At 53.6% G+C, this 23,630-nt stretch overlaps 5 protein-coding genes across 10 annotated transcripts; 3 read left to right on the plus strand and 2 right to left on the minus strand.

Annotated features, from left to right (window-relative positions):
* Window positions 1-630: 630 nt before the first annotated feature.
* Window positions 631-1,679, plus strand: LOC105699564 (40S ribosomal protein S10). Of its 4 annotated transcripts, none has more exons than XM_023434177.1 (3): window positions 631-701; window positions 1,066-1,210; window positions 1,297-1,679. In XM_023434177.1, exons 2-3 carry the CDS (start codon window positions 1,067-1,069, stop codon window positions 1,630-1,632), a joined length of 480 nt encoding a protein of 159 aa, XP_023289945.1. In that variant the 5' UTR covers window positions 631-701; window position 1,066; the 3' UTR covers window positions 1,633-1,679. The 4 variants fall into 4 exon arrangements, with proteins under 4 accessions (XP_023289945.1, XP_012280107.1, XP_012280108.1 ...); XM_012424684.1 differs by having other exon boundaries at window positions 634-701; window positions 1,063-1,210; XM_012424685.1 differs by having other exon boundaries at window positions 665-803; window positions 1,063-1,210.
* Window positions 1,680-1,835: 156 nt separating this feature from the next.
* LOC105699565 (small nuclear ribonucleoprotein Sm D3) lies at window positions 1,836-2,844 on the minus strand. The gene is made up of 2 exons (XM_012424687.2): window positions 2,376-2,844; window positions 1,836-2,285 (listed from the first exon to the last, which is right to left on the minus strand). The coding sequence occupies exons 1-2, from the start codon at window positions 2,689-2,691 to the stop codon at window positions 2,173-2,175; spliced, it is 429 nt and encodes a 142-aa protein (XP_012280110.1). The 5' UTR covers window positions 2,692-2,844; the 3' UTR covers window positions 1,836-2,172.
* A 179-nt stretch (window positions 2,845-3,023) lies between these two features.
* LOC105699310 lies at window positions 3,024-6,230 on the minus strand. Of its 3 annotated transcripts, none has more exons than XM_012424182.1 (6): window positions 6,111-6,230; window positions 5,870-6,017; window positions 5,443-5,543; window positions 4,349-5,335; window positions 4,026-4,151; window positions 3,024-3,887 (listed from the first exon to the last, which is right to left on the minus strand). In XM_012424182.1, the coding sequence occupies exons 2-6, from the start codon at window positions 5,969-5,971 to the stop codon at window positions 3,602-3,604; spliced, it is 1,602 nt and encodes a 533-aa protein (XP_012279605.1). In that variant the 5' UTR covers window positions 5,972-6,017; window positions 6,111-6,230; the 3' UTR covers window positions 3,024-3,601. The 3 variants fall into 3 exon arrangements, with proteins under 3 accessions (XP_012279605.1, XP_012279604.1, XP_012279606.1); XM_012424181.1 differs by having other exon boundaries at window positions 5,870-6,025; XM_012424183.2 differs by lacking the exon at window positions 4,026-4,151 and having other exon boundaries at window positions 5,870-6,025.
* Window positions 6,231-10,165: 3,935 nt separating this feature from the next.
* Window positions 10,166-13,758, plus strand: LOC105699275 (soluble guanylate cyclase 88E). The gene is made up of 12 exons (XM_023434137.1): window positions 10,166-10,333; window positions 10,392-10,605; window positions 10,677-10,950; window positions 11,017-11,140; window positions 11,230-11,371; window positions 11,612-11,738; window positions 11,815-12,019; window positions 12,096-12,242; window positions 12,333-12,465; window positions 12,518-12,760; window positions 12,848-13,180; window positions 13,346-13,758. The coding sequence occupies exons 1-12, from the start codon at window positions 10,166-10,168 to the stop codon at window positions 13,756-13,758; spliced, it is 2,523 nt and encodes an 840-aa protein (XP_023289905.1).
* A 4,811-nt stretch (window positions 13,759-18,569) lies between these two features.
* LOC105699276 (transient receptor potential protein) lies at window positions 18,570-23,403 on the plus strand. The gene is made up of 16 exons (XM_023434138.1): window positions 18,570-18,708; window positions 18,772-18,867; window positions 18,931-19,073; window positions 19,132-19,333; window positions 19,419-19,589; window positions 19,664-19,898; window positions 19,965-20,117; window positions 20,190-20,335; window positions 20,451-20,557; window positions 20,643-20,776; window positions 20,834-20,957; window positions 21,026-21,221; window positions 21,298-21,462; window positions 21,535-21,757; window positions 22,207-22,638; window positions 22,743-23,403. The coding sequence occupies exons 4-16, from the start codon at window positions 19,304-19,306 to the stop codon at window positions 23,267-23,269; spliced, it is 2,643 nt and encodes an 880-aa protein (XP_023289906.1). The 5' UTR covers window positions 18,570-18,708; window positions 18,772-18,867; window positions 18,931-19,073; window positions 19,132-19,303; the 3' UTR covers window positions 23,270-23,403.
* The last annotated feature ends 227 nt before the right edge of the window (window positions 23,404-23,630 follow it).

Below are 23,630 nucleotides of genomic sequence, written 5' to 3' on the forward strand. Positions count from 1 at the left end.
GATGGCGGGTTGTGTCAATACCCCGGTTAGCTGACAAGTTTTTCAACGAAATTCTACAACATGACACTGCCAAATAATAAATAATCGGTAATAATCTACTCCCCTTGAGTTCGAAACAAGCATCAAATACCGTGCTATTAAACTGCAGTTTTGAATATCGGGAATTTTTGTTTATGTTGCGAAAGAAGCGTAGATGGGAATAATTATTTTTTCATTTTTAAACTACTTTGATGTGGACGGTTGATCGTACCGACCGACGGTAGCAGCGCTATTTGCATAGATGAGTTCGGAGATTACTCACGGGCAAGGTAGCTCTTTCGATCCTGTGCTGCCTCCCGGTGGAGGATGACGACGGCTAACGCACTTGTCACCTGTTACCGCTCGGTGACGGTGCAACACATATCTGGTGAGGGCTCGAGCAATCGCGATAGCAGATATAGGGTTTGAAGCTTTTTTAAAGGATCCATGACTGTCCATGTCTTTGCGGGCAATCTCCCAACTCATCTCTGCTACTTGCGCTATGTCGCTCCTGGTCCGAATCAGACCATAAGAAATATGAACACGGTTTCGATGAAGCGCCACCAGGTGACAGATTCATTACTAAGTACGAATATGAGACATAGACCCTCTGTTCTACTCTATGACAGCGCGGACTTCTTTCCGATAGAAGGGTCCGCCTGACCGCTTAACCTATAAATTAAGTAAGTGCGTAATCCGCGTATTTCTTGTGCATCTGTTAATTTCACGAAGGATAAAGTTTCTCGGAGCCTTAACTAGTCAACGAACGAATCGACAATCATAAAGTTTGTAATTTTTGTAAATATCAACATGATGCGGAGCATTCCACTGACTGATTACCGTTTCTTAGTTTTCCCTTCAGTGGAATAATTATATCCAAATTTTGTTAATACATATTTTGTATCAATGTTAACGGACATGCATAACGTGACCGAAATTTAATTTCAATTTTCTGTTGTGTTATCGAATGTCGTATAACCTCAAAACAACTACATAACAAATTTGGTAGTTATATCGATTACCCTGACAATTATGTGTTATTAGCAGGATGTTGATGCCTAAGAAGAATCGTGTTGCTATTTACGAGTACCTCTTTAAGGAGGGCGTAATGGTAGCAAAAAAGGACTATCATGCACCAAAGCACCCAGAGTTGGAGGCAATTCCCAACCTTCAAGTCATTAAAGCCATGCAAGTACGTTTCTTAAAATTATTATCCTCTTAATTATTTCAACAGCTGTAAGCAAATTATATTTTTACTATTATTTTATGTAATTTCAGTCTCTGAAGTCGAGAGGATACGTCAAGGAACAATTTGCATGGAGGCATTTTTATTGGTATTTGACAAATGAGGGTATCGAATATCTACGTGGATATCTACACTTACCACCTGAGATCGTACCGTCCACTTTGAAGAGACAAGTTCCATCTGGAACGGCGAGACCCAGACCAGCAGCAGGCCCAAGAGGGGAGTCCTCCCGACCAACCGAAGATCGTTCCGGTTATCGGCGTGGCCCAGGAGGACCGTCGGGTCCAGGAGACAAAAAAGCTGATGTTGGGGCAGGAACGGGGGTTCCGGAATTCCGTGGTGGTTTTGGGCGTGGTATACCTCAATAAATGACTTTTTTCTATATAAAGTAATAAATATAACAAAAATGACTATACTAATGTTCCACCCCACTAAATCCTGGTTAATGATTTTTTTTTTTTTTTTACTAATATCCATCTTGAGTACAAATGAGAAATCTACAGAGGAAGGATGTTGAAAAATTTTATCTGGACTTGGTCCTGTTATTCTTAAGAAGAAACGAACTAATTTATCTATGATACCTACTTGATTTTTATGTTCTCTTCAATCGATTCTAAATATAGGTTGTAAGAGGATTATCGTCAATTATAGTTTAATATTCTATGGTCCGTAGCAAAGATGAAATTTACATTTCTTGTCACTTTAATACTATATGATTAAACTTTACTTCTTGTTACTATATAAAATTTCATTGTTGGTTTTATTCGAAAATACTTATTACCGTGACCCATGCGGTGATAAAGATCCATCCATTCGCACATGGTCATTTATCATAAGGAATTGAAAAAAAAAAAAACCTTAGAAAATGTTCAAAGATGGTGGATAAGTTGATTTTAATTTGGCAAAGGCTATCCTCTTCCCCTGTTCGATTGCGAACCTCCTGGTTGATTTTGTTGGTTGAGCCAAGGTGCCGACCCTGTACCTCGTCCTCTTTGATTCTGACCTCGTCCTCGGCCTCGTGCTAAAGGATCGAAACAAAATCATTTTTCCGTTTTTATGACAGAAAATCTATAGAAATGGTACAGAAGTGGATACCGTGTACGAGACAAACCTTGAGCTCGTAGTATGGCAGACTTCCCTCTGCCCGCTGTGCCCGAACCCTTCCCGCCCGGTCTCTTAAACATTGGTGCGTTCTTCAGCATGTCCGGCAGTATCAGAAATCGAATTTTGGATCCTCTGATGTAGACATTTTCCAGTTGAGCGACCCTACCGTCCCGATAGGTTACCGTAATGTTTTGCATCTGACAGTTCATGTTGTCCTCGGCTTCTATCAGCTTACCGCGGTAAACCTCACCGGTATTCGTCTCGCAGGTTATGATGTGACCTTCGGCTTCATGAAGCACTTTTATGGGTACACCGATCGACATTTTTGCACGTCACACTCAACAGCCGTTTCAAAGTCAAAATGAAAGGCCAACTGCTAATTCTAAGAGAGAAGTATTCAATAAATTACAACTCGACGACGCCGATCATTCATAGATTAAGCGGGTAACAACGCGTCCAGACGCGTCTGAACTGGTCTGAACCTACTCACACCTCTGGTGTGCTTTGTTACGAAGCGCCACCCGCAGTTGGAGTCACTTTTTCCGTGAACTACACGGCTCGGCGGGCTATTTAAACGTTGTCGGGATCACCGGCACTTTGGTCATGATGCGAGACAAGAATCGACGAACGATCGTTCTACTATTGCACTTTATTTTGAACATACAGTCATATAAATAAAAATCCTATACAATACTCATGCCTCGCGTGCACACAAGCGCGCGCGGGAATACCTGTCGCGAGTACCATGACATTATATAGATAAGTTACATCAAACCGACAACAATATAAAACAGTAAAAATCAGTACGGAAAGTCGAGAAGTCTTGTATATTAGTTCTGAATACAATGGCGGATTGCTCATCTAGCCGTCGAGCGTTTATATCCCGAACGTTTCCTAAATAGTAATGCGGAAGTTAATCCGCCTCGTAATAACCGCGAAGCAGCTCAATCAAAAATTGACCGAAATACGAGCTCTCTAGAATTATTAAATTCGAAGTATTCCGCAGAGGACTGTATCATTCGATCGACAATGAATTGGATCAACCGTCGAATCGACAGAGATTGTCCACCGGTAATGGGTAGTCGGATTACAGTGAAATGAAATCTTGAAAGAGCGATAAGATACTTACTGATGTGGGTTTCAACTTTCGGTACCGAGGTCCTCTGCTTGACACTTTCAGACATAACGCGTTAATATTAATTAGTCTGAATTTGCGGTCTAAGGGGCGAAGGATCAATCACGGGATTCCTTCTTTACAGTCTGTAAAGGTGTTTCGTCCTCTTCGTTTTCCGCATAGTCGTACGCATTGCATTTGGCTTTGCAATCAGTCTTAAAGTTTCCTCGCTGGGAAGTAGCGTCATCCTGGAACATTTGATCGACGAAGCGAAAACTACTCCCATTACCAGTCTTTGCGTTTGTGCTAACGTTTGCTGCCGTCCCGTTAGTATGAACCTCATTGAAGTGCTTGTACAGTGTCAAGCTCGTGCCAAACTCCATCTCGCAGCCGGGAACTTTGCATCTGCAACAGAAGTGGTTGCCTTGTATAACCGGTAACTGGGCAACGGTCAACACACACGAGACATGTGCCGTCGATTAGATGCACCCAAGGGATTCGATTTGGAAAGTGTCAGTTCTCTAATTCACACGTTAATCTCACCGAAATACTTCACCGATCTTAGTAGTTCGAGCTAGCGGGGCTTTAGAATTGGCGTGATTGTCCTGATAATGTTTCCACAGGCTCGTCACGTTGGTTACCTGAGCGCCACAACCTGGCATCTTGCATCTGGTCAATGAATGTCTCGCTGTTACCTTTGTTACATTATTACTGGCGAAGTCCAGCCGTCGACGGATGACTAAGTTTATCGAAGGGCCATTGGATTTTTGTTTTCGCGGAAATTCGAATTTTTCCGTTGATCATAAAACCAATCGGTACTGGACTTCACCGATTACGAGTCACGCCACGTGTCGACCTGTACTTACAAGAAAAAACTGACGGTGGATGCCTTTCCTTGCTTTGGCCTGGCAGTCTTGAGGAGATTGACACTGGCAACGTTTGCGGTTATCTTGTGACTCTCTTGATGATGTCGATAATGCGATATGTATTTGTACATCTTCCCACAACCATTAATCTCACATTTGTATGGCTCCTGCTTGTACCTGGACATTCTTTGCTTCTTTGGCGTGTACTCTTCATCCTCCGAACAATTACTGTTCGTTTCACCGTTACCTTCTTCGGTTTTGGGAGGGGCGCCATCGAAGCCGCTTCTAAAGATTTTTCCTAGATTCCCCAGGTCGAGCCTGTGTTCCTGATTCCGTTGCTCGAGATTGGACGCTTCGTTCTTAATATTCTTAGTAATCGTGACGTCTCCGCTGACAAATACGATGTTGTTCTTTTCCTGAGAATCGTCGATCTGCAACGTGTCGTTGCACTGCGACGGTCTTGCCTCGTATTTAATTAAGAAGTTCTCTTTTGTTATCAACAGATCCTCGTTCTTTGGAAACTTATCGTTTATCCGGTTGGAAGTGTCAATATTTTGGGAATAGTCTTTTACTTTAGAATTAGCACCAACATTTTTACGATCGAGAGAGAAGTCTTCGTCGTGGCAGACTTTGGAATCGCTTCGATTAGACCCGTCATCAGGGTTTCTATCCGAGTCTTCCATTTTCTGTCCACGAGACTCTCCCTTGCCATCAAAGTATCCCGCTTCGCTGCTTTGATTACCATCTTCATCGATGACGTTCTCGGATCCTTCGAAACAGATAATTTCTGGTTCCATAGGCAGCAAAGTCGGTTGCCTGTGACAACTTTCGATGTGTTCTTCGAGACTGTCGCTTGTCGCGTGTACCGAATTGCAACTCGTGTACGGACAGGAGAAAACGCTGGTTTCGTTATTATGCCATTCTTGATAATGTCGCCACATACTCCCTGGATCGGAGAGTTCTTCTCCGCAACCGGGTTCGCGACAACTGTTTACATATACCATTGCATCAATCGTACGATAAAGCATAAAGCTTCTTTGTTTCCCGGGGTAATTTTTGTGTTTAAATATTTAAGCGATAACGCAGTTACTCACATGAATCTGATTTTTAATGCTTCCAGAGTCTCGTGCGTCTTGTACTCATCTTGATTGGTGAATATTTTTCCACAACCGCGTTGCTTGCAGGTGTAAATTTCCTGTAAATAGGCGATAAGTGGTTTAGTAGTATTAAATCAGGGCCCAATATTTTTCTATCAAATTAGTCCGTCGTTTCGGTAACGATGCCCCTGAATAAAATACGTGTCCGGATTCGAAGGTTAACGAATGCAAGGTAAAATTCAAGAGATCTTCAATTCGTCTTCAAATATAACTTCCAATGATCCATCGATCTATGATGGTAACGACAATAAGAAACAATTATCCACAGAAAGAAGCCGAAAGGGTGGCAGGAAAGGATCGGGAGTGATTGTTTTGGCTTGGAGGTCATTGAACCCGAGTTCGCAGGCGAAGGTGCGAGGCGTACCTTTTTCGGGGCGATCTCCTCTATGGTGCGGTTCCTGGACACGAATCTGATGACACTGACCTCGGTGGGCCGGTCGGTGCACGTCTCCGTGCCCTGCCCCATTGTCGGTCGCCGGAGGAGTCGTGGAAGCGCTGCGAGTTCACATAACCTACGAACCTTCGACAGGGACTCGGTTGAAAAAAAAAATCGCTGTTCATCGAGATTTACCGTCGGTTCGTCGAACCGACTTTTCGGCACTCACCGGAGAAGCGCGGACTCCTCTTGGCGAAAAATCGTTGGCCACTCGGTTTACATTATCCGTCTGTCAATAAAAACAATTACTTGTTGTCATATCGGTGCATCGAGTACATTTCCGTAATCCTACGAGACGCGCCTTGGACGCCGTGGATGCGTTCGTAAACCCGCTCGGACCTGCTCGGCAGGGGGCCGCTACTGGCGCCCTCTTTAACTTCCGGACACTTCCGGACACTTTTGGGCACTTTTGAACACTTTCGGGCTATTTCGGGCGATCTACCGATCACGGAACGTCTACTGCACTTTAATCGGTGCTCCTTTACTTTCCCGTCGTCGTCCCGGCAAAGTCGTAACGTCGTTTCGCTTTTTGCAATTCGGAAAGCGGTCGCAGGTGGTCGCAGGGGAAAGGTATGTACGTATTCCTCCGTGGTATTCCCACGGAAGGAGATTGGCCATCTTTCATTGGTTCGACAATGCCGCCGATTTCGGGGCATTGAATTCGGGAAACGTGTAAAATCCGATTTCAAACCTGCACGTTTTCTGCCGATATCCCGATATTCGCGGTAAAGGGAAATCGACGAACGTCGGTCCCTTGGACCTTCGGAAACGGATATGCGTTCTCGGGCGAACGACCACGTTTCCACGGTCGTCCTGCGCAGGGGTGGCTAATTCGGAAAAGGCACGTGTCGCGGAATACACGCGTGCGTACTCGAGGTCGCTCGAGGGCGCGCACAGGTGGGTTTCGGGGTTGCGACGTCGCGTCAGAGGATCGGCTCCTGCCTCTTTCCGTATTTCGCAACTGGCGCCGTAAGCCTTGCGCGAGCTCGATTGGCTTTCCACTCGAGTCCGGCGACTAATGGCAGGAAACGAAGATGGCCTTGCGCGACCCGGAGCTTCGATTCGCGGTCAGTAGTGTTTCTCTCGAGGAGGCGCGTGGGAGAACGCTCGGCCGTCTTCGGTGCGCTTCGGCCCGGCGGAGTGACGTCTCGGCCACGGAACCACGTGTTCCGACGCGGCTAGGTGAGCTATAGATTCTTCCTCCCATCCCCGGCCACGCTTCTCGCTGCTTCTCGCTGCTTCTCGCTTCAACGACGCGCGAACCCTCCTCGCGCTCCCCCGAGATGCCCCTAAGGACGTCCAACGTTCGTCTCGAGCGACTCTGGGCGAGTTTTCCTCCCCGCCCTTCCGTTGCCACCTGGAAAGGAGAGAATCGGATTCCTATTCGGAAACGGCTCGCGCTTATGATTCTCCCGGTACCGACCTCAGGAAATGACGTCGAAGGGGCCTCATTAGCCTCGATGACGTTTGCAGGGATCCGGGGGGATCGATCGACGACCGCGGGCGGGGACGCCGTCGAATTTTGAAGGGGTTACCGTTTCCTAACCGATCGACTCGCTTTGCAGATCGACGGAGGATGGACGGCGAGGCAAGTGGTGATTTCGTATTCCACGGAGCCAGCCGGTGTCCGAAAACGCTTACGCGCGTTCCGGAGCGACGTCGGACCGATTGACCGGTCGAACTACTTCGCACGATGACCCAAGCAAGGTAACGCGGAGGCGGATCGACGAGCGATCGTCGGGAAAAAAGGAGACCTTACTTCATTTTTGGCCCTCCTAGGCCAGCGAAGCGGTTTCGGCCCGGACCGAGCTCGAAGAGCGGACGCTCTCGGGAGGGACGTTCTTGGCCCGGATAAAAGCTGCGGAAGGCCTTGCGATTCCGGTAGTGAGGAATTCTCTGCCGTCGGCGAAGCTTCTCCTGCCGGAGTCGTCGGACTCGCCACGGAGGGAGAGAGAGGAGGAGTCGCGAGTGCACTTTAAGAGCCACTTTGTTAATTTCTGCCAGGAGGCGTTCGGTGTACGTGGGGGACCATTTGGCAGGAACGCTTCCTTAAGTCAGGCCCAGCCTAATGCGGGCTTCGCGTGTGGCGGATATCTTAATTGAAAAGGTATACACCTGTACGTGTCGTATATTAGAGGACCCAGGCCCGCGCGACGCTGTTAGACTAATAAGTTTTGACCATTCGCCGCCGACTTCCACCTCGAATCGACCCTCGCGACCGGGCCGGCGATTAAAGGAAAGCAATTAGAGAAAACGCGTCCCGCGCCTCCGCGAGAGGCAAAAGTTAATCGCCGAGAAAGCTGATAAAAGTCGAGGACCACCGGGAAGGGCCGCCAGTCATTCCGCGGACTTCCGCCTTCGCCGTTTCCTTTGCGGCCCTTTTTCGCCTTTGCACGACCGTTCGACGATGAGGGAGGAAGAGGGCTCGTGAGCAAGAGCCCTCCGAGATCCTTCGATTCGATCTTTCGCCCAAAGGCGACGAAGGGACGCCTCGACTTCGCCTCGACCTCGCCTCGACTCGGCCTTCGAGGTAACGTCGGTTGGACGAATCCTCCGAGGGTCTCACCCCGGTTCCCCTAGATTCTCGGAAGCAAAGGGCGGCCAGGACGCTTACTCTCTCGACGGCTCGAGAGAGGCGCGTCCACGCGTTCATAAAGAGGTAAACCTCTTTGAAGCGAGGCTCGTTTCGGTTCGAAAGCAAAGCGGCCGTCTATTTCCGGGGTGCAGCCGGAGGGAATCGGGCCGAGAGATCGCCGAGTGGCGTCCTCGCGCTGATTCCCGTTTCTCTTTCTTTTTTTCCGTTCAACCCCGTCTTTCGTTGCAAGTTTCCGCGCGCGTCCGAGGAAGGAGCATCGCCGGAGGGACGCGTATCCGCCCCGGTCGGGGACGAGGCGAAGGAGGCGCGATATTAAGGTCGATTTATTCCTAACCGCGAGGACGCGGTTCGGGCCCTAAAAGGTTAAACCGAATCTCGGCACGTACGAGATTACTTATTTTCCGACGTTCTTCCGGGTTCTTCCGGGTTCTTCCGGGTTCTTCCGGGTTCTTCCGGGAGGCTTCCGCGGTACGCGACGTTTTTTAACGTCCCCGCTTCCGGGACCGGCTCGCCGAGACTCCTAAGGCGGAGGTCAAGGTGGCCGAAAAGTGTCGCAACCTCCTTAACGATCCCGGGGAAACCGCGCGAGAACGAAGGAAGGATCGCGTTCCGATTCGTTCGCGTTCTCCGCAGGTGCAGGTACGGAATCGCGCCGTACAGGGGAGGCGATCGCGGTGCGCTTATTTCAGGATATTTTTCTAGTGACTCCTCCTGGGTTTACTTTCGTATTAATAGAAGTGCAGAGGAAGCCGCGAGATGTCCTCTCTATAAATTCTCGATAAAGTCGAGCGAGCCGTCGCGAGCGTCCTTTTTGGCGTCGACCCTCGATGCGCCTCAAACGTTCGCGCCCGGGGCGGATCGGATCGGGAAATTGGCGGGATCGCGATGGCGATCGGCGGTGGTCGTTTTGGAAACGTAGACTTTCCTTTTCGCGGCAGTGCCGTATCAACGCTCGTCGACGAAGAATCGCGTATTCAGGGCCGGACACGGGGACGTGACCGAAATCCAAAGTCGGTCTAATAATAGCTCGACTTTTGCCTATACGATCCTCTTATTTTCATTCAAGCGAATGCTCACTCGCTCGACTTCTTTTTCGAAGTCAAGAGGTTAGTGATCATACCTTCGAATCGGGGAAAAGCGGGACCGGGGACCGACCGAGTTTCCCGCCATGCCCGGAAGGTAGCGATCGCCCCAGGTCGAGGGACGCTCGACCCGGGTCCGACCCGGGTCCGACCCGGGTCCGTCCCGAGCGCCAACCTAGCGCTCCGCGAAATATCGGAGAGAATTCTCGGCGGGACGCCGCGCCGCCAGGATTTATGGCGGTCGAGAGTTAACGAAGGTCGCTAGTTTTAGGAGCTTAGTCCACTCTCCGGACTTTCCTTCCAAATTGCCGTACCTTTTCGGTATTTCTCCGCGCTGCGCGTCCGCTCGGATCATTTTCCGCGGGCGACTCTTGGGGGCGAGCTCGGGATCCTCTTCGGAAAAGTTAGTCACGGTTCCGGCACCCGTTCCGACGGCACCCGTTCCGACGGCACGCGGGTCCGACCCCGAGGGGATAAAGTAGCCGAATGGTCGGCCGCGTAACCGAGCGAACGCTCGTTTCAGGTGCATCACCTCGGTAAGCCACCATGTACGGCCTAATCCTGGAGAACATGTCCGAGTACATTCGGCAGGTCTACGGAGAGGACCGCTGGGAGGAGATTCGCCGGCAAGCCGCGGTCGATCAGCCGAGTTTCAGCGTCCACCAGGTGTATCCCGAGAACCTGATTCCTCGGCTTGCCAAGAAGGCGATACAGGTACCGTTGGGACGAGTCGCGAAAACGGAGCCGGAATAATCGACCGGGGCGGCTTCAGGTCCTGGGGGTCACGGAGAAGGAGTTCTTCGACCAGATGGGAGTTCACTTCGTGGGTTTCGTCGGCCAGTACGGCTACGACAGGGTCCTCTCGGTGCTGGGCCGACACGTTCGCGATTTCCTCAACGGCCTGGACAATCTGCACGAGTACCTCAAGTTCTCCTACCCCAGGATGCGAGCTCCTTCCTTCATCTGCGAGAACGAGACCCGACAAGGTAACGCGCGGACGAGAGTCGCGGCTTCCGTTTCCCGATAGATCGTACAAGTTTTTGGCATCTATTTTCAGGTCTGACTCTCCATTACAGGAGTAAACGTCGGGGATTCGTTTACTACACGATGGGGCAGATCAGGGAGGTGGCCAGGTACTTTTACCACAAGGAGCTGCAGATCGAGCTCATCAGGGAGGAAATCCTCTTCGACACCGTCCACGTAACCTTCCAGCTGACTTTCGACAACCGAGCCTTCACCCTGGCCTCCCTTGCCATGACACGGGAGGAGAAGCACCTGCCGATCGGTGCCTCGGTCCTCTTCGAGATATTCCCCTTCTGCATCGTGTTCGGGTAGGTCTCGGGTAAATCGGGAGCGCTCGGGATGCGACCGCATTTGATGACGCTCGCATTTTACAGCTCGGACATGGTGATGAGGAGCATCGGAAACTCGCTCATGGTCATCCTGCCGGACCTCGTTGGGAAGAAGATCACCCACTGGTTCGACCTCGTCAGGCCGATGATCGCTTTCAAATTTCAGTCGGTAAGTTTCCCGGGGACCACCAGAAAAATTCAGAATCTCGCGAAGGAACTTCTCGATCGGACGGCAACCCCTACGAACGCGTTTTCCAGATCCTGAACCGGACGAACAATATTTTTGAGCTCGTGACGGTGGAGCCCGTCCTTACGGAACGTCCTGCGGATCGCCGGAGAAACGAGGAGATGTTGAGCGACGAGTTGGAGGGACCCGATGATAAGACCTTAAGATTGAAAGGTACAATTTTTTTAACAACGCGTTAAACCGATCGCGGCGACGCGGCAATAGGTACCGAGCATTTCATTTTTCTTTACGTACTTAATAATGGGCCGAAATAAAAGAATCGTTTTACTTCTGCAATCGGCTAGAAGGACACGATGATAAAACGCTGAGATTGAAAGGTACTGAGGTCGAGAAGGCCGACTTTCGAGTCGCATTTGTTCTCGATCAATCGTAATCGCGTCGTGCTCTTTTTAGGTCAAATGGTGTACATGGATAATTGGAGGATGATGATGTACCTCGGCACTCCCGTGATGCCCGACTTGAACGCCCTGATAGCGACCGGACTCTACATCAATGACCTGTCCATGCACGACTTTAGCAGGTGAGCGACATCGGGATGAAATTAGGTTCCAGGCTGCATCGAAAACCGAATCTCTCCGTTTTGCTCTCGCCGTTAGAGACTTGATGCTGGCGGGCACGCAGCAATCGGTGGAGTTGAAGCTGGCCTTGGACCAGGAGCAGCTCAAGAGCAAGAAATTGGAAGAGTCCATGAGGAAGCTCGACGAGGAGATGAGAAGGACCGACGAGCTTCTCTATCAAATGATACCGAAACAAGTGGCCGACAGGTTGAGGAACGGCGAGAATCCTATAGACACTTGCGAGGTGAGGGAGGACTTTTGAGAACTCGGAAAAGGAATTTTCCCCGATGGTCGGAAATGTCGGTTACGTTCTTTCGTAGATGTTCGACAGCGTGTCCATTCTTTTTTCCGACGTGGTCACTTTCACGGAGATCTGCAGCCGCATCACCCCGATGGAGGTCGTGTCCATGTTAAACGGCATGTACTCCCTCTTCGACACCCTGACGGAGAGAAATCGCGTATACAAGGTCGGAGTGTCGAAGAAAAATTCTAAAGAAGGCGTTTAATTTTCTTCTTCGTAAGCTTATTTATTTCTTCAACAAACGACTCGTTTACAGGTGGAAACGATTGGCGATGCTTACATGGTGGTGTCCGGAGCACCCGTGAAGGAGAGCGACCACGCGGATCGCGTTTGCGACATGGCGCTCGACATGATCGAGGCCATCACCGACCTCAAGGATAGATCCACCGGTAACCTTTGCCCCGCGCACGACTGGAACGAATTAATTCGGATTAATAAGAGGAACGATCCTTGCAGGTCAACATCTTCAGATACGCGTGGGCATCCACAGCGGCGCCGTAGTGGCCGGGATAGTCGGGTTGAAGATGCCCCGTTACTGTCTGTTCGGAGATTCCGTGAATACGGCATCCAGGATGGAGGCGACCAGTGAGGCGATGCAAATCCACGTCTCTCATTCGACGAGAGTCCTTTTGTCACCTTCGTACAAACTGACGGAACGCGGGGAGATTCAAATTAAAGGGAAAGGTAAACGAGACAGAGGAGAAGGGTCCATCGTGGGATCGCTCGAGGTATTTTCGAGGAGTTCCTTTAGGATAAATCGACTCCTTCCAGGACCGATGAAAACGTATTGGCTGGAGAAGAGGGAGGGCAGGTGTCCCTTGGGCCGGGGGTTCGCGGCCCACAAGCCTCCGCAGTGGCACAATCGCGCGAACGAGAAGAGGATCTCCTTGGGCAGCACCCGAGGATCCATATCCTCCTCCAGGTGCGAGTGGAGGAACCGGGTGGACGTTTCGACCAAAAAGGACTCCAGGCTGTCCTCTCCGACGCCCCTTGGGTCCTCGGGGTTCCTCTCCGAGGAGAGGAGGATATATTCTCCCATCACCTTTCAGGACGTCGTCAGGAGGTCCGTCGCCAACTCGCCGATCAAGTCCGTCGATACCAGAGGTACCCGAAACCGATTAATTTAACCGACAGATAGGGACGTAGAAGATGGACGCACCTAGACTCCCGAGTAGAGGAACCGACATTCGCGGACGCGCGCGGAACCGAGTCGAGCCAGGATCCGCAAAAGGTTTAAGAGCGGCGATTGTAGAATCCGATGTTTCGCAGAGGCGAGATCGAACTCAATGGGGGCCGTAGCGACCCTGACGCAAAATCCCGCGGACGTGTTCGGGGAATTGGTGAACGAGACCGAGGAGCACTTCCGGTTGCATCGAGACAGCACCTCGTCGTCCAGAGGGCGGCACTCGGCGAGCGCGACCGCGAGCTCGAACGCCCAGGCCAGGTCGGAGGTGACCGTCGACATGAGCAGCTCGGAGGAGGACGGCTCGAGGGAGGAGAGGGCCTCCACCGTCGACGCGGCCTCCTCCTCCAAGGACCTCGGAAACGTCTTCTATCTGGGCGCCGAGCGAGACGACAGCAACTCTCAGCTGATGCTCCATCGGGAACACTGCTGCCCGGGATTCTCCATACCAAAGACCGGGAAAACTCGTAACCCCAATGGCGCGTGTAGGATAGTCTGAGTCCGAGTCTTTTCCCCGATTTGCTCTTATTTATTTCTCCTCCTGGACCCACGAAAGGGAGGAATCGAGGTCGGACCGTTTGCTCGACCGACTAAATTAGAGATATTTAACTTAGAGATACTTTTCGGCGTTTACTAGGGTAGAGGAAATTTAACGATTCGCTAGCTCGACGTTGATCTCAAGGAACGGACGAAGAAATTCGTGAAGGTCGCGAGATGATTTCGAGGGTGGTTAGGTTACCTCGGAGTACCTTTGTTCGTCGTCGTAGTCGTCGTCGTTTCGTGTCGCGTTTACGAATAAAGTGTCTCGTAGCTCTGGATCTTAGCGCGAGGCAGAGGACACTTGGGCCACGTGGAGGAACTCGTTCCTTCGGGCTTCGCGCGTAATTATTTATTAACGTTGCACACCTACTCGTGGGATCTATCGACGCGCTTTCTACGAAGGCAGAAATTGAACGGACCGAGCCATCGAAGTACGTTCCGTCCTCCTGCGCGAACCTCCCGCTTTATTCGTCGATTGGTCCGGCTCTAGGTGCGCGCCACTTTTCGGCCCGGACTTCAGAATGGACGACGAATCGTATATACCTGTTTTAGCCCGCTCCGGAACGAACGCGGGAGGATGCGCGAATTTCGGATAGAGAACGAATAAGTAAAGGGAGGAGAACCCTCGGAAATACTCAAGTTTTCGGAACGGTACTCTAAGCGCGAGTTCCTCGGCTTAACTTCGGATTATACCTCGGCTCTCTCGACGACGATTCCTCCTATAAAGCAGCCGCGTACAATGGTCGTAGGTGGACGAGGAACCGGACATTTTTCAAGATAAGCAGCCGCATTGTTCCGTCCGGACCGCGCAAGAGTCGACACCTCGTCGAGACGAGGGACGGCAAGGGCAAAAATGTATACGGAGCTCGAAATATAACCCGGAAGTAGGACGTCGGAACCCTCCGGGAACCGGGCACTCGCTTCCACCCCCGAATTTCCGAAAAGGCGAGCCTCCCGCTCGCCCTCGGACAGGACTCGCGACGTCGAAAACCTTCACCTTTTAATTAGTACCGTCGATTGCTCCTCTTTTTTTGTCTCCGTTGCCCCCGGAGGTTGCGCAATTTTCTCCGAAGCGAGAAAGACTCGTAATTCAACCTTTCAAGGAGTCGGCGAGCCTCGGCGTAATAGCGCCGCTGGTGCACCTGATCGCTCATAAAAAATTTTATGGAAGCAATTCGACCGATTAATATGGGACACAATATTTTGCCGGATCCGGCGGAACAACCGAATGCGAGAAGGTATCGACGGATAGGACGGAGGAGCCGGAAACGCTCATCGAACGGGTCGAATCGACCGATCGAACGGCCGGGGGAGGTGGCCGGCCGGGGCGGCGGAGTTCAACAGGCCGCATTCAACAGGTCGGCCTCCGTTTCGGACTCGGCGGTCGGTTTCGGGTCGGTTCGGGTCGTCGACGAGACGACGGACGGGACGACGGACCGGAATCCGATCGATATCGATCGCCGCCAGGGTCCGTCGTCCCCCCGACGAGCTTTGTCCGCCGACGGTGATAAATAATAAGGCAGATTACGTAGGCCGGTAGCCGAGGTATAATTGAATGAAAATAATGTTGAGGTATCGCGTTATACGCCTGGCCAATCATAACTCAGACGCGACCGCCCCCCACGGGGGCGGGGCGGGGGCTGCGCGGCGCTCTATATAAGGGAGACATCCGCAACCCCGGCCGCTCACTCCACCGACCCTCCGCCGGCTGGTATCACGCTCTTATCGGCCACGTGCGCCTCCGCATCCGGACCCTCGACGTTTCCGACATGGTAAGCCGATCGACGCCTCCTCCTCGGACGCCGTCCAGAAAATTCCCAGAAAATTCCCAGAAAATTCCCAGAAAATTCCCAGAAAATCCCCATTAGGGTGGTTTCACGGTGCGCGTTCCGCTGTCGTTTCTTGGCGCGATTTACCCCGGCAACCCGATAACCGGAACCCTCTCGCCGAGTTTACGGCCTCGTAAGCCGCGCGACCCTTTATTTTACATTCGTTAACGCGACGGGGAGAAAATCCGGTGGGATCCTTTCCGCCCTCCCGGGGGTGGGAGGACGAAATTAATGTACATATAAAGCGGGGCATTTTATGAAAACGGCGTCTTTCCTCGCGACGAGTGAACTCGGAGCACCCCGAGCGCGTCGTGTTTCGGGGCGGACCGTCCTCTCCCTTTTCGTCCCTTTTTCTTTTCTTCTTTCGGTAGACAAAAGTTGCTTCATGGTTCGTTTTATGGAAGTTTGTTTGGGAGGAGATTGAGAGCTTCTCGCCCACGCGGCCGAGGTCTCGACTTTCAAGTCCGCTCGTCACGTACCTTTTTATCGCGCAAGTTTATTAGCGAGCAAAAGTGGCCTTTTGAACGTTTCATCCGCTCCCGCGGCCGGCCTTAATTTTCCCCGAGGGCGCGTCCTTCCCTTTCGCCGTCTCCCGGGCCACCTTTGCCGAAAGAGGTCGTTCGGCGTCGCGGCGCATGCCGGAGGTCGGCCTCTCTTTCTCGGGCCATAAATAGGGAGGAAATTGCGATACCAGGGGCGGGTCCGGAGGCGTCGCATCTCCGCGCGGGAAGGACGCGCAAAGGGTTAATTGCGGTAAGGCAAGACGCGGGCCGATCGATCTTACTCCGTTTACCGTTAAACCGACAAACGACGCGTTAATGCCTCGGCACCGGGGCTCGGGCGAGAACGCGGCGCTCGGAAACTCGGAAACTCGGAAACTCGCGCGGCAAAGTCGGGCGGGGTTCTCCGGTCGAGGAGACGGTCGCGTCGCGGCGCTCGGAGTCTACCGATCTCGGACTTTCAGATCGCCCTGACCGTCATCTACGGCACCGTGCTGGCCCTGGACTGTCTCGCGCCCTCCTCGGCGATGGTCCTCGCCCCCCTGAAGGAGGACGCGCCGCTGCGCCTCTACCACGAGCGGCCCAACGAGCTGACCTACGCGGACAAGAAGTCGGAGGACCGGCAGGAGGAGCAGGACTCGAAGGAGCGGCGCAGCACCAAGGGGTCCTCGTTCATCCGGTTCGGCCGCGGCGGCCACCCGGAGGGCTTCCGGAGCCCGCTGCGCCCTCGGGACCTGGACGGCCGCCTCTTCGAGCGCGCGGCCAGGGGCGACCTCAAGTTCATCCGCTTCGGCAGGAACGCGCGCGATCTCCCCTTCCCGTGCCCGGGCGTCCTCTTCGGCCCCACGAGGTTCTCCTCCCGACTCTCGCGCCCGTGCGACTTCGTCGACCTCGGGGAGGAGGACGCCGACGGGTCCCTCGACGTCGTCGAGGACTGGGTCGTCTAAGGACGGGGCCTTCCTCTCTCGCTCTCTCTCTGGCGGGTCCCCGGGAGTTCCGGAGAGCCGGGGACCGCCGTCGGTGGATAGGAGGGGTGACCCGGGCAACCTTCGCTCCCGCGCCCAAGATGTCTTTCGGATCTCGCTCGAGTCGCGAAGGAGTCGGAGTCGCCTCTTGGCCCGCTTCCCCTGGCCCTCGCTTCGAGTCTCGTCCCCTTTTCCGTTCCGAGAGAAGAAATCGTCAATCTTTTAGCGATAAGGATGCGAGGCTTAGAATTAATATCCCTCGTGACGGTGAATTCGATGTAAATTTAATACCGGTATAAGTGTAGGATTAAACCACGTTGGCCGAACAGACCCGTTTCCGTTGATCGCTCGGGGCAGCCCCGCTAGAAGGGACGAGCTCTTTTCTTCGTTCTTCCCTCCGACCCCTTTGGACGAGAACGAAGGGATCGCGATTCCGAAATGGCGGAAGCGCGGAATCGTCCTCCCCCGCGAACGGACCCAAACGAGCCCTCCTTCCTAATTTTCCGTCATAATTCCGTCATAATTCCGTCATAATTCCGTCGTCCCTGCCGAGAAAATAAAGGAGTCTCGACCCCTCTTTCCCGTTCCCGCTCTCGACTATAATGCAATTACCTGCTTAACGAATAAACGCTGTCGCATTCGACTCCAGGTCCCGTCTTTCGCGACCCCCCGAGCCGCTCGGAAGCTCGACTCCGGTCGGCCTCGTCGCCTTTGTCATAAATACCGAAACCGGCGGAAACGATGAGAAATGGCCGCGCGTCGAGCTCCGAGTTACAGCCCAGTCGTGTGCCTCGTCTAATCCGGAGACTTATATCCCCGCCCATACGCGGTCCGACTCCAAGACTTCCCCGGACGATCCGTCGTCGGGGTCCCTCCAGGGGGAGGAGGGCGAGAAATCCGAGAAATCCGAGAAATCCGAGTTACGCCACCGTCCGGATCCAGATCGTTCCTTTTAATACACCCTATATACGTTTTGTGCTTAATCCGGTTCAGCCCCTGTCGCCGGGCCTCGGCGGGGCTTCCGGAAAATATGCTGCCGTGACCGCTCAGTGTGCGGCTGCACCTGCGACGACCCTCTTCGGGGTATGCCGCTGGCAAGCTCCGGGTCCATCGGAGTCCGACCTCGAGCTTTGCGTTCCGCGATCGCCTCGTAAACGCGCGTAATCCGGGAATTTATAACGATAATCCGCGGAGCAGCGCGACCCAGGAGCCTCGACCCGAGAGCCCTCGATGCCAGTCGGCTCGCCGAGGGATCATGAATCCGTCCGAGTCTCGGCAGAACCTCCTCGGCAACGAGGCGAGGGCTCCCTCGGAGGTGTCTCTCCAGCCGCCCATCGAATACTCACTTGGCCCAGTTGAGAAGCACTTCCTGCTGAGCGCGGAGCGAGGCGATTGTGCCACCGTCAAAAGGTAATCGCCCATCCGCGGGGGAGTCCTTCCGGCGGCTTCTAAACCCTCTCCGGGTCGCAGGTTGCTCGAGGAGAACCGCGACCACCCGGAGATTCTCAACATCAACTGCGTCGACCCCCTCAACCGATCCGCCCTGATCGCCGCGATCGAGAACGAGAACATCGAGCTCATCAAGCTGCTCCTGGAGCTCGGGATCCAGGTCAAGGTTCGTACCTTCGGCCCGAGGAGAGGTGGCCTCGGCGCTAATCCGGGATCGGCTCCTTTTCAGGACGCCCTGCTGCACGCGATCAAGGAGGAGTACGTGGAGGCCGTGGAGATCCTGCTCGAGTGGGAGGAAAGGATCCACGTCCCGGGGCAGCCCTACGTGAGTAGAGACTACCGTCGACCCTCGCTCGGCACCTCGCCACCTCTTCTCTTTTCGCTCCAGAGCTGGGAAGCCGTCGACCGGTCCTCCTCCAACTTCACCCCCGACATCACGCCGCTGATCTTGGCGGCGCACAAGAACAATTACGAGATCCTCAAGATCCTGCTGGACCGAGGGGCCACCCTGCCGACGCCCCACGATGCTCGGTAAACCCCGCCGTTTCCATCTCCGTCGAGGACGGACGAATCATTCCTTCCGTTGCAGGTGCGGATGCGACGAGTGCGTCACCTCGAGCGAACAGGACTCCCTTCGCCACTCCCAAGCTCGCATCAACGCCTACCGAGCCCTGACCTCGCCCTCCCTGATCGCCTTGTCGTCGAGGGATCCTCTGTTGACGGCCTTCGAGTTGTCCTGGGAGCTGAGGCGACTCAGTCGCATGGAGCAGGAGTTCCGCTTCGAGTACAACGTGAGGACGGTCGAGTCGATCGAGAAGTAGATTTTGCTTTTTCGGAGCGAGAGATCCGCCGATCGAAGGGAACTCGAATTTTCAGGAAATGCGCGAGCAGACCCAGACCTTCTCGGAATCCCTGCTGGACCACGCCAGGACCTCCCACGAGCTGGAAGTGATGCTCAACTACAATCCCTCCGGAGACAACTGGGAGCCAGGGGAGCGACAGACCTTGGAGCGACTCAAGCTGGCGATCAAGTACAAGCAGAAGCAGGTGATCGATCGATCTCGTTCGGAAAAGACGGGACGGCCGAACTCGACTGACCGAGTTCAATTTCCGCCCCGCAGTTCGTCGCGCATCCGAACGTCCAGCAGCTCTTGGCGGCCATTTGGTACGACGGACTGCCCGGTTTCCGCAGGAAGAGCATGATCGGTCAGCTGATCGAGGTCGGAAAATTGGGGGCCATGTTTCCGGTCTACAGCTCGATCTACATGATGTCCCCCACCTCGAAGATGGGCCTCTTCATGAAGAAGCCTTTCGTCAAGTTCATCTGCCACTCGTCCTCCTATGCCTTCTTTCTGAGTAAGCGATCCGTCGCGATTCCTCCGTGTCTTCTTTTCCGATATCGCCCCTCCGTTTTCTCTTCAGTGCTCCTGGGAATGGCTTCCCAGCGAATCGAGTACTTGGTCATCGAGCTCTTCGGCAACGCCTGGATGAGGGAAATTCTCGCGGGCTGGAAGAGGAGGGAACGAGGGTGCATTCCCGGGTTCGTCGAGTCCGGCGTTATTCTATACGTGATCAGTAAGGCTCGGTTTGGAGAGGAGCTTGACGGAACCGTCCCGGAATGCTCGATCCGAGTTTTTCTATTTTCAGGCTTGGTCATCGGGGAAATCCGGTCTCTTTGGTCCGACGGGCTGCTCGAGTACATATCGGATCTGTGGAACATCGTGGATTTCATCCAGAACACCTTTTACGTCATATGGATCGGCCTGAGGGTTACCGCGTGGCTCATCGTTCAGGTGAGAACCGGCCCGGCGATCGACCGACTCTCGCTCGATTCTATGCATTTCATTCATTCGCGCGATTTCGAATGCGATTTCGAATGCGATTTCGAATGCGATTTCGATTCCCCAGAGGGAATATTGGAGCGGAGAAGATCCCTGGTATCCGAGAGACCAGTGGGATGCCTACGACCCCATGCTCCTGTCCGAAGGCGCATTCGCCGCCGGAATGATATTCAGGTAGTCCGTTGCCGATTCCTCATTTTTTTTTTCTTCTTTCTCGACAACGACGTCGTTGAGTCGCATCGATCCTTTTTCCGTGCAGCTTCTTGAAACTCGTGCACATATTCAGCGTGAATCCTCACCTGGGACCGCTTCAAATATCTCTGGGCAGAATGATCATCGACATCATCAAGTTCTTTTTCATCTACACACTCGTGCTCTTCGCCTTCGGCTGCGGTAAGTGTCATCGCTCCACCTGCGGAACGTTTCAACCATTTTTCATTTCCAACCAAGGGATGAACCAGCTGATGTGGTACTACGCGGACCTCGAGAAGATGAAGTGCTATCACATGCCGAGCGGATTGCCGGATTTCGATAATCAGGAGAAGGCTTGCTCGATATGGCGAAGATTTGCCAAGTACGGAGAGACGATCCGCCGGAGCGGACACGTTGCCCGCTCGAGCGCTAATCGTCGTTTCGTTCCAGCCTCTTCGAGACCTCGCAGTCCTTGTTCTGGGCGAGTTTCGGAATGGTGGATCTGATGTCCTTCGATCTGACGGGCATAAAGAGCTTCACGAGATTCTGGGCACTCCTCATGTTCGGCTCGTACTCCGTGATCAACGTTATCGTGCTGCTCAACATGCTCATTGCCATGATGTCGAACTCTTATCAGATCATCTCGGTAAGCCGCGGCGATCGGACGACTCGAGTGATGAAACGCGACACGCGTGGCGTCTTCCCTTCTTTTTCGTTTAAAGGAAAGGGCCGACACCGAGTGGAAATTTGCTCGAAGTCACCTGTGGATGAGCTATTTCGAGGACGGCGACACGGTTCCACCCCCCTTCAACATGATTCCCACCGCCAAGACCTTCGACAAGATTTTAAAATGCGGAAAGGGTGGAAAGCCCACGAAGTCGTTTATAGTAAGTGCGACCCAAGGAGGACCTTTCGGATTATTAAGACTCGGAGATCGAGCGATCTTTCCTCGGTTGTAGAAAAAGAACCGGGAAAAGGCGATGGCGAGGCACGACACGGTGATGCGACTCCTGATTCGTCGCTACGTGACGGCGGAGCAACGCAAGCGGGACGAGTTTGGAATCACCGAGGACGACGTCATGGAAATACGTCAAGACATCTCCACCTTGCGTTACGAGTTAATAGACATTTTGCGGCAAAACGGCATGAGGACTCCCCAACTCGACAAAACGGAGGCGGCGCGTAAGTCGCGTTCCCCTTGCCCCTTCCCTCTTCCTCGGGAGTGGACGAACGAGCTGGACGTAATTGAGAATATTTCGCGAATCCGCCAAGTTTTAATCGCCGAGAAATCCCCTCGGCGAGCCCGAATTAATCGCGAGATTACGTCGAGCGGGAACGGCCCAACCCTTGTTCCGCGTGTAATTACATAGTAATGGAATAAGCAAGGCGAAGCGCGTTTCCGGCGATTCCGGCGATTCCGGGCCATTTGGTAGATCCGACGAGTCCTTTTTCGCGATTCCATCAACCTCGCGTAAATGGCCAATTGCACGGCCCCGCCGGCGCGCGTCCCTATTCGGACGGATCGCGACGGAGCCGGGAAAGGGACACGGGGACTCGTGGCTTCGATGCATTCGTAATTCCGAGATAGACGGGGGAATCGAAATCTAATCGCGCGGACGTTGGCGTTGCAGTGTCCGGGAAGAAGGGCCGCGTGATGGAGCGCCGCCTACAGAAGGACTTCCAGATCGGCATCGTGGAGGGCATCGTGAACGCCGTGATCCAGAGCGAGAAGGAGCCGAAGGACGTGTTCAGCCAGATAGCCCGGGCCATAGGTCGACGGAGCAGCAGCACCACCAAGAAGAAGGACTGGAACGCCGTGGTGAGGCAGAACACGATAGCCCGCGACCCGATCGGGAGCACGACCGAGGCGGTCCAGCGGCAGACCAGGCGCAGTCTTCGCCGACACCTGCAGCAGAATCCGGACTCGAATCTCGCCTCCATGGACCCGGAGCGCATCCTCGACTACAACCCCAACCTCTCGGTCGTCTCTCCGACCACCAGGATCGCCTACGCCAAGTTCATGCTCGGCAGGAGACTGGGCGCCGCCGACGAGGAGAGCGAGGGTGACTCTCTCTTCCTTCTTCCTCTCGAGTTGCCCTTTCGGCGTAGCCTAGTAGCGGTAGGGACGGGAGGGTAGGACGAGTTCTGAGGTACGATGACTTTCCAGACAAGCCGGAGGGAGAGGGGAAGAGCCCGAGCACGTCGCAGCGTTCGAGCGTCAGGGTGAGGATAGCCGACACGGCTCGGCAGCCCTCGACGGGCTCGCTGGTCGCCGCTAACGGCGCGGGCACGGGCGTCAAGAAGAGCCTGCTCAAGGCCCTCAGCGCCGCCAGCCTCGAGAAGGCGGCCGAGAAGGCGACCGAGAAGGCGACCGAGAAGGCGACCGAGAAGGCGACCGAGAAGGCGACCGAGAAGACGCCGCCGGTGGAGCAGAGGTCGACCGAGTTCCGCGCGCCCACGCCGATCCCCGAGGACCCCAGGGAAGACGAGGCCGCCAAGTCCACTCCTCTCAAGGAGGCTCCGCGCTCCCCCGAGGGGAAGTCGAACGAGAAGCCGGAAGAAGCACCCGACGACGAGGAAAAGAAGAAGAAGGCCCCGCCGGCGAAACAGGAGGAGGAACAGGGCCCGATCGCTACCACCAAACTCAGGGGCAAGTCCAAGGCGACCGGACAGATCATGGGAGGGTGGATCTAGACGGGGATCGGCTGCTACGACGGTTTCCGTTTATCTTACCACGGAGGGGACCGGGCTTTCTAATTTATATATTTCTAGGATCGATCGGCGGATGACGAGGACACCGAAGATTCGATGGTGACTTTCTGGGGCGAAGCGAGACGCGGTTGTATACCGTAGTAGGCACGAAATGGAAAATAAAGGTGCAGCTACTATCCTCGAGGTTGTCTTTCTTTTGCGGAACGATGGGAATTTTTATTTTCTATTACCAACAACGCCAATTGGGTCAAAAGTACGTTTCGACTCTTTTGGACGAACGCGTTGAACGAGTTTGAATAGCGCGCGAAGTAATTTGATTCGCTTCTCCAAGCGGAGAGGGTGC

This window comes from Orussus abietinus, unplaced genomic scaffold (assembly GCF_000612105.2).
Source record: "Orussus abietinus isolate OABI.00-Male unplaced genomic scaffold, Oabi_2.0 scaffold8, whole genome shotgun sequence".
Taxonomy (NCBI): Eukaryota; Metazoa; Arthropoda; class Insecta; order Hymenoptera; family Orussidae; genus Orussus; species Orussus abietinus.

Coding starts and splice junctions, on each gene's coding strand:
- LOC105699564 (XM_023434177.1), top strand. CDS start 1,067: ATGTTGATGCCTAAGAAGAATCGTGTTGCTATTTACGAGTACCTCTTT. Junction 1,211..1,296: donor AAGTCATTAAAGCCATGCAA/GTACGTTTCTTA, acceptor ATGTAATTTCAG/TCTCTGAAGTCGAGAGGATA.
- LOC105699565 (XM_012424687.2), bottom strand. CDS start 2,691: ATGTCGATCGGTGTACCCATAAAAGTGCTTCATGAAGCCGAAGGTCAC. Junction 2,286..2,375: donor TGCCATACTACGAGCTCAAG/GTTTGTCTCGTA, acceptor TCGATCCTTTAG/CACGAGGCCGAGGACGAGGT.
- LOC105699310 (XM_012424182.1), bottom strand. CDS start 5,971: ATGGGGCAGGGCACGGAGACGTGCACCGACCGGCCCACCGAGGTCAGT. Junction 5,544..5,869: donor AGGAGATCGCCCCGAAAAAG/GTACGCCTCGCA, acceptor GCCTATTTACAG/GAAATTTACACCTGCAAGCA. Junction 5,336..5,442: donor GCATTAAAAATCAGATTCAT/GTGAGTAACTGC, acceptor ATATGTAAACAG/TTGTCGCGAACCCGGTTGCG.
- LOC105699275 (XM_023434137.1), top strand. CDS start 10,166: ATGTACGGCCTAATCCTGGAGAACATGTCCGAGTACATTCGGCAGGTC. Junction 10,951..11,016: donor CCCTTCTGCATCGTGTTCGG/GTAGGTCTCGGG, acceptor CGCATTTTACAG/CTCGGACATGGTGATGAGGA. Junction 12,466..12,517: donor CCTCAAGGATAGATCCACCG/GTAACCTTTGCC, acceptor GATTAATAAGAG/GAACGATCCTTGCAGGTCAA.
- LOC105699276 (XM_023434138.1), top strand. CDS start 19,304: ATGGAGCAGGAGTTCCGCTTCGAGTACAAC. Junction 21,222..21,297: donor ACTCTTATCAGATCATCTCG/GTAAGCCGCGGC, acceptor TTTCGTTTAAAG/GAAAGGGCCGACACCGAGTG. Junction 22,639..22,742: donor CGCCGACGAGGAGAGCGAGG/GTGACTCTCTCT, acceptor ATGACTTTCCAG/ACAAGCCGGAGGGAGAGGGG.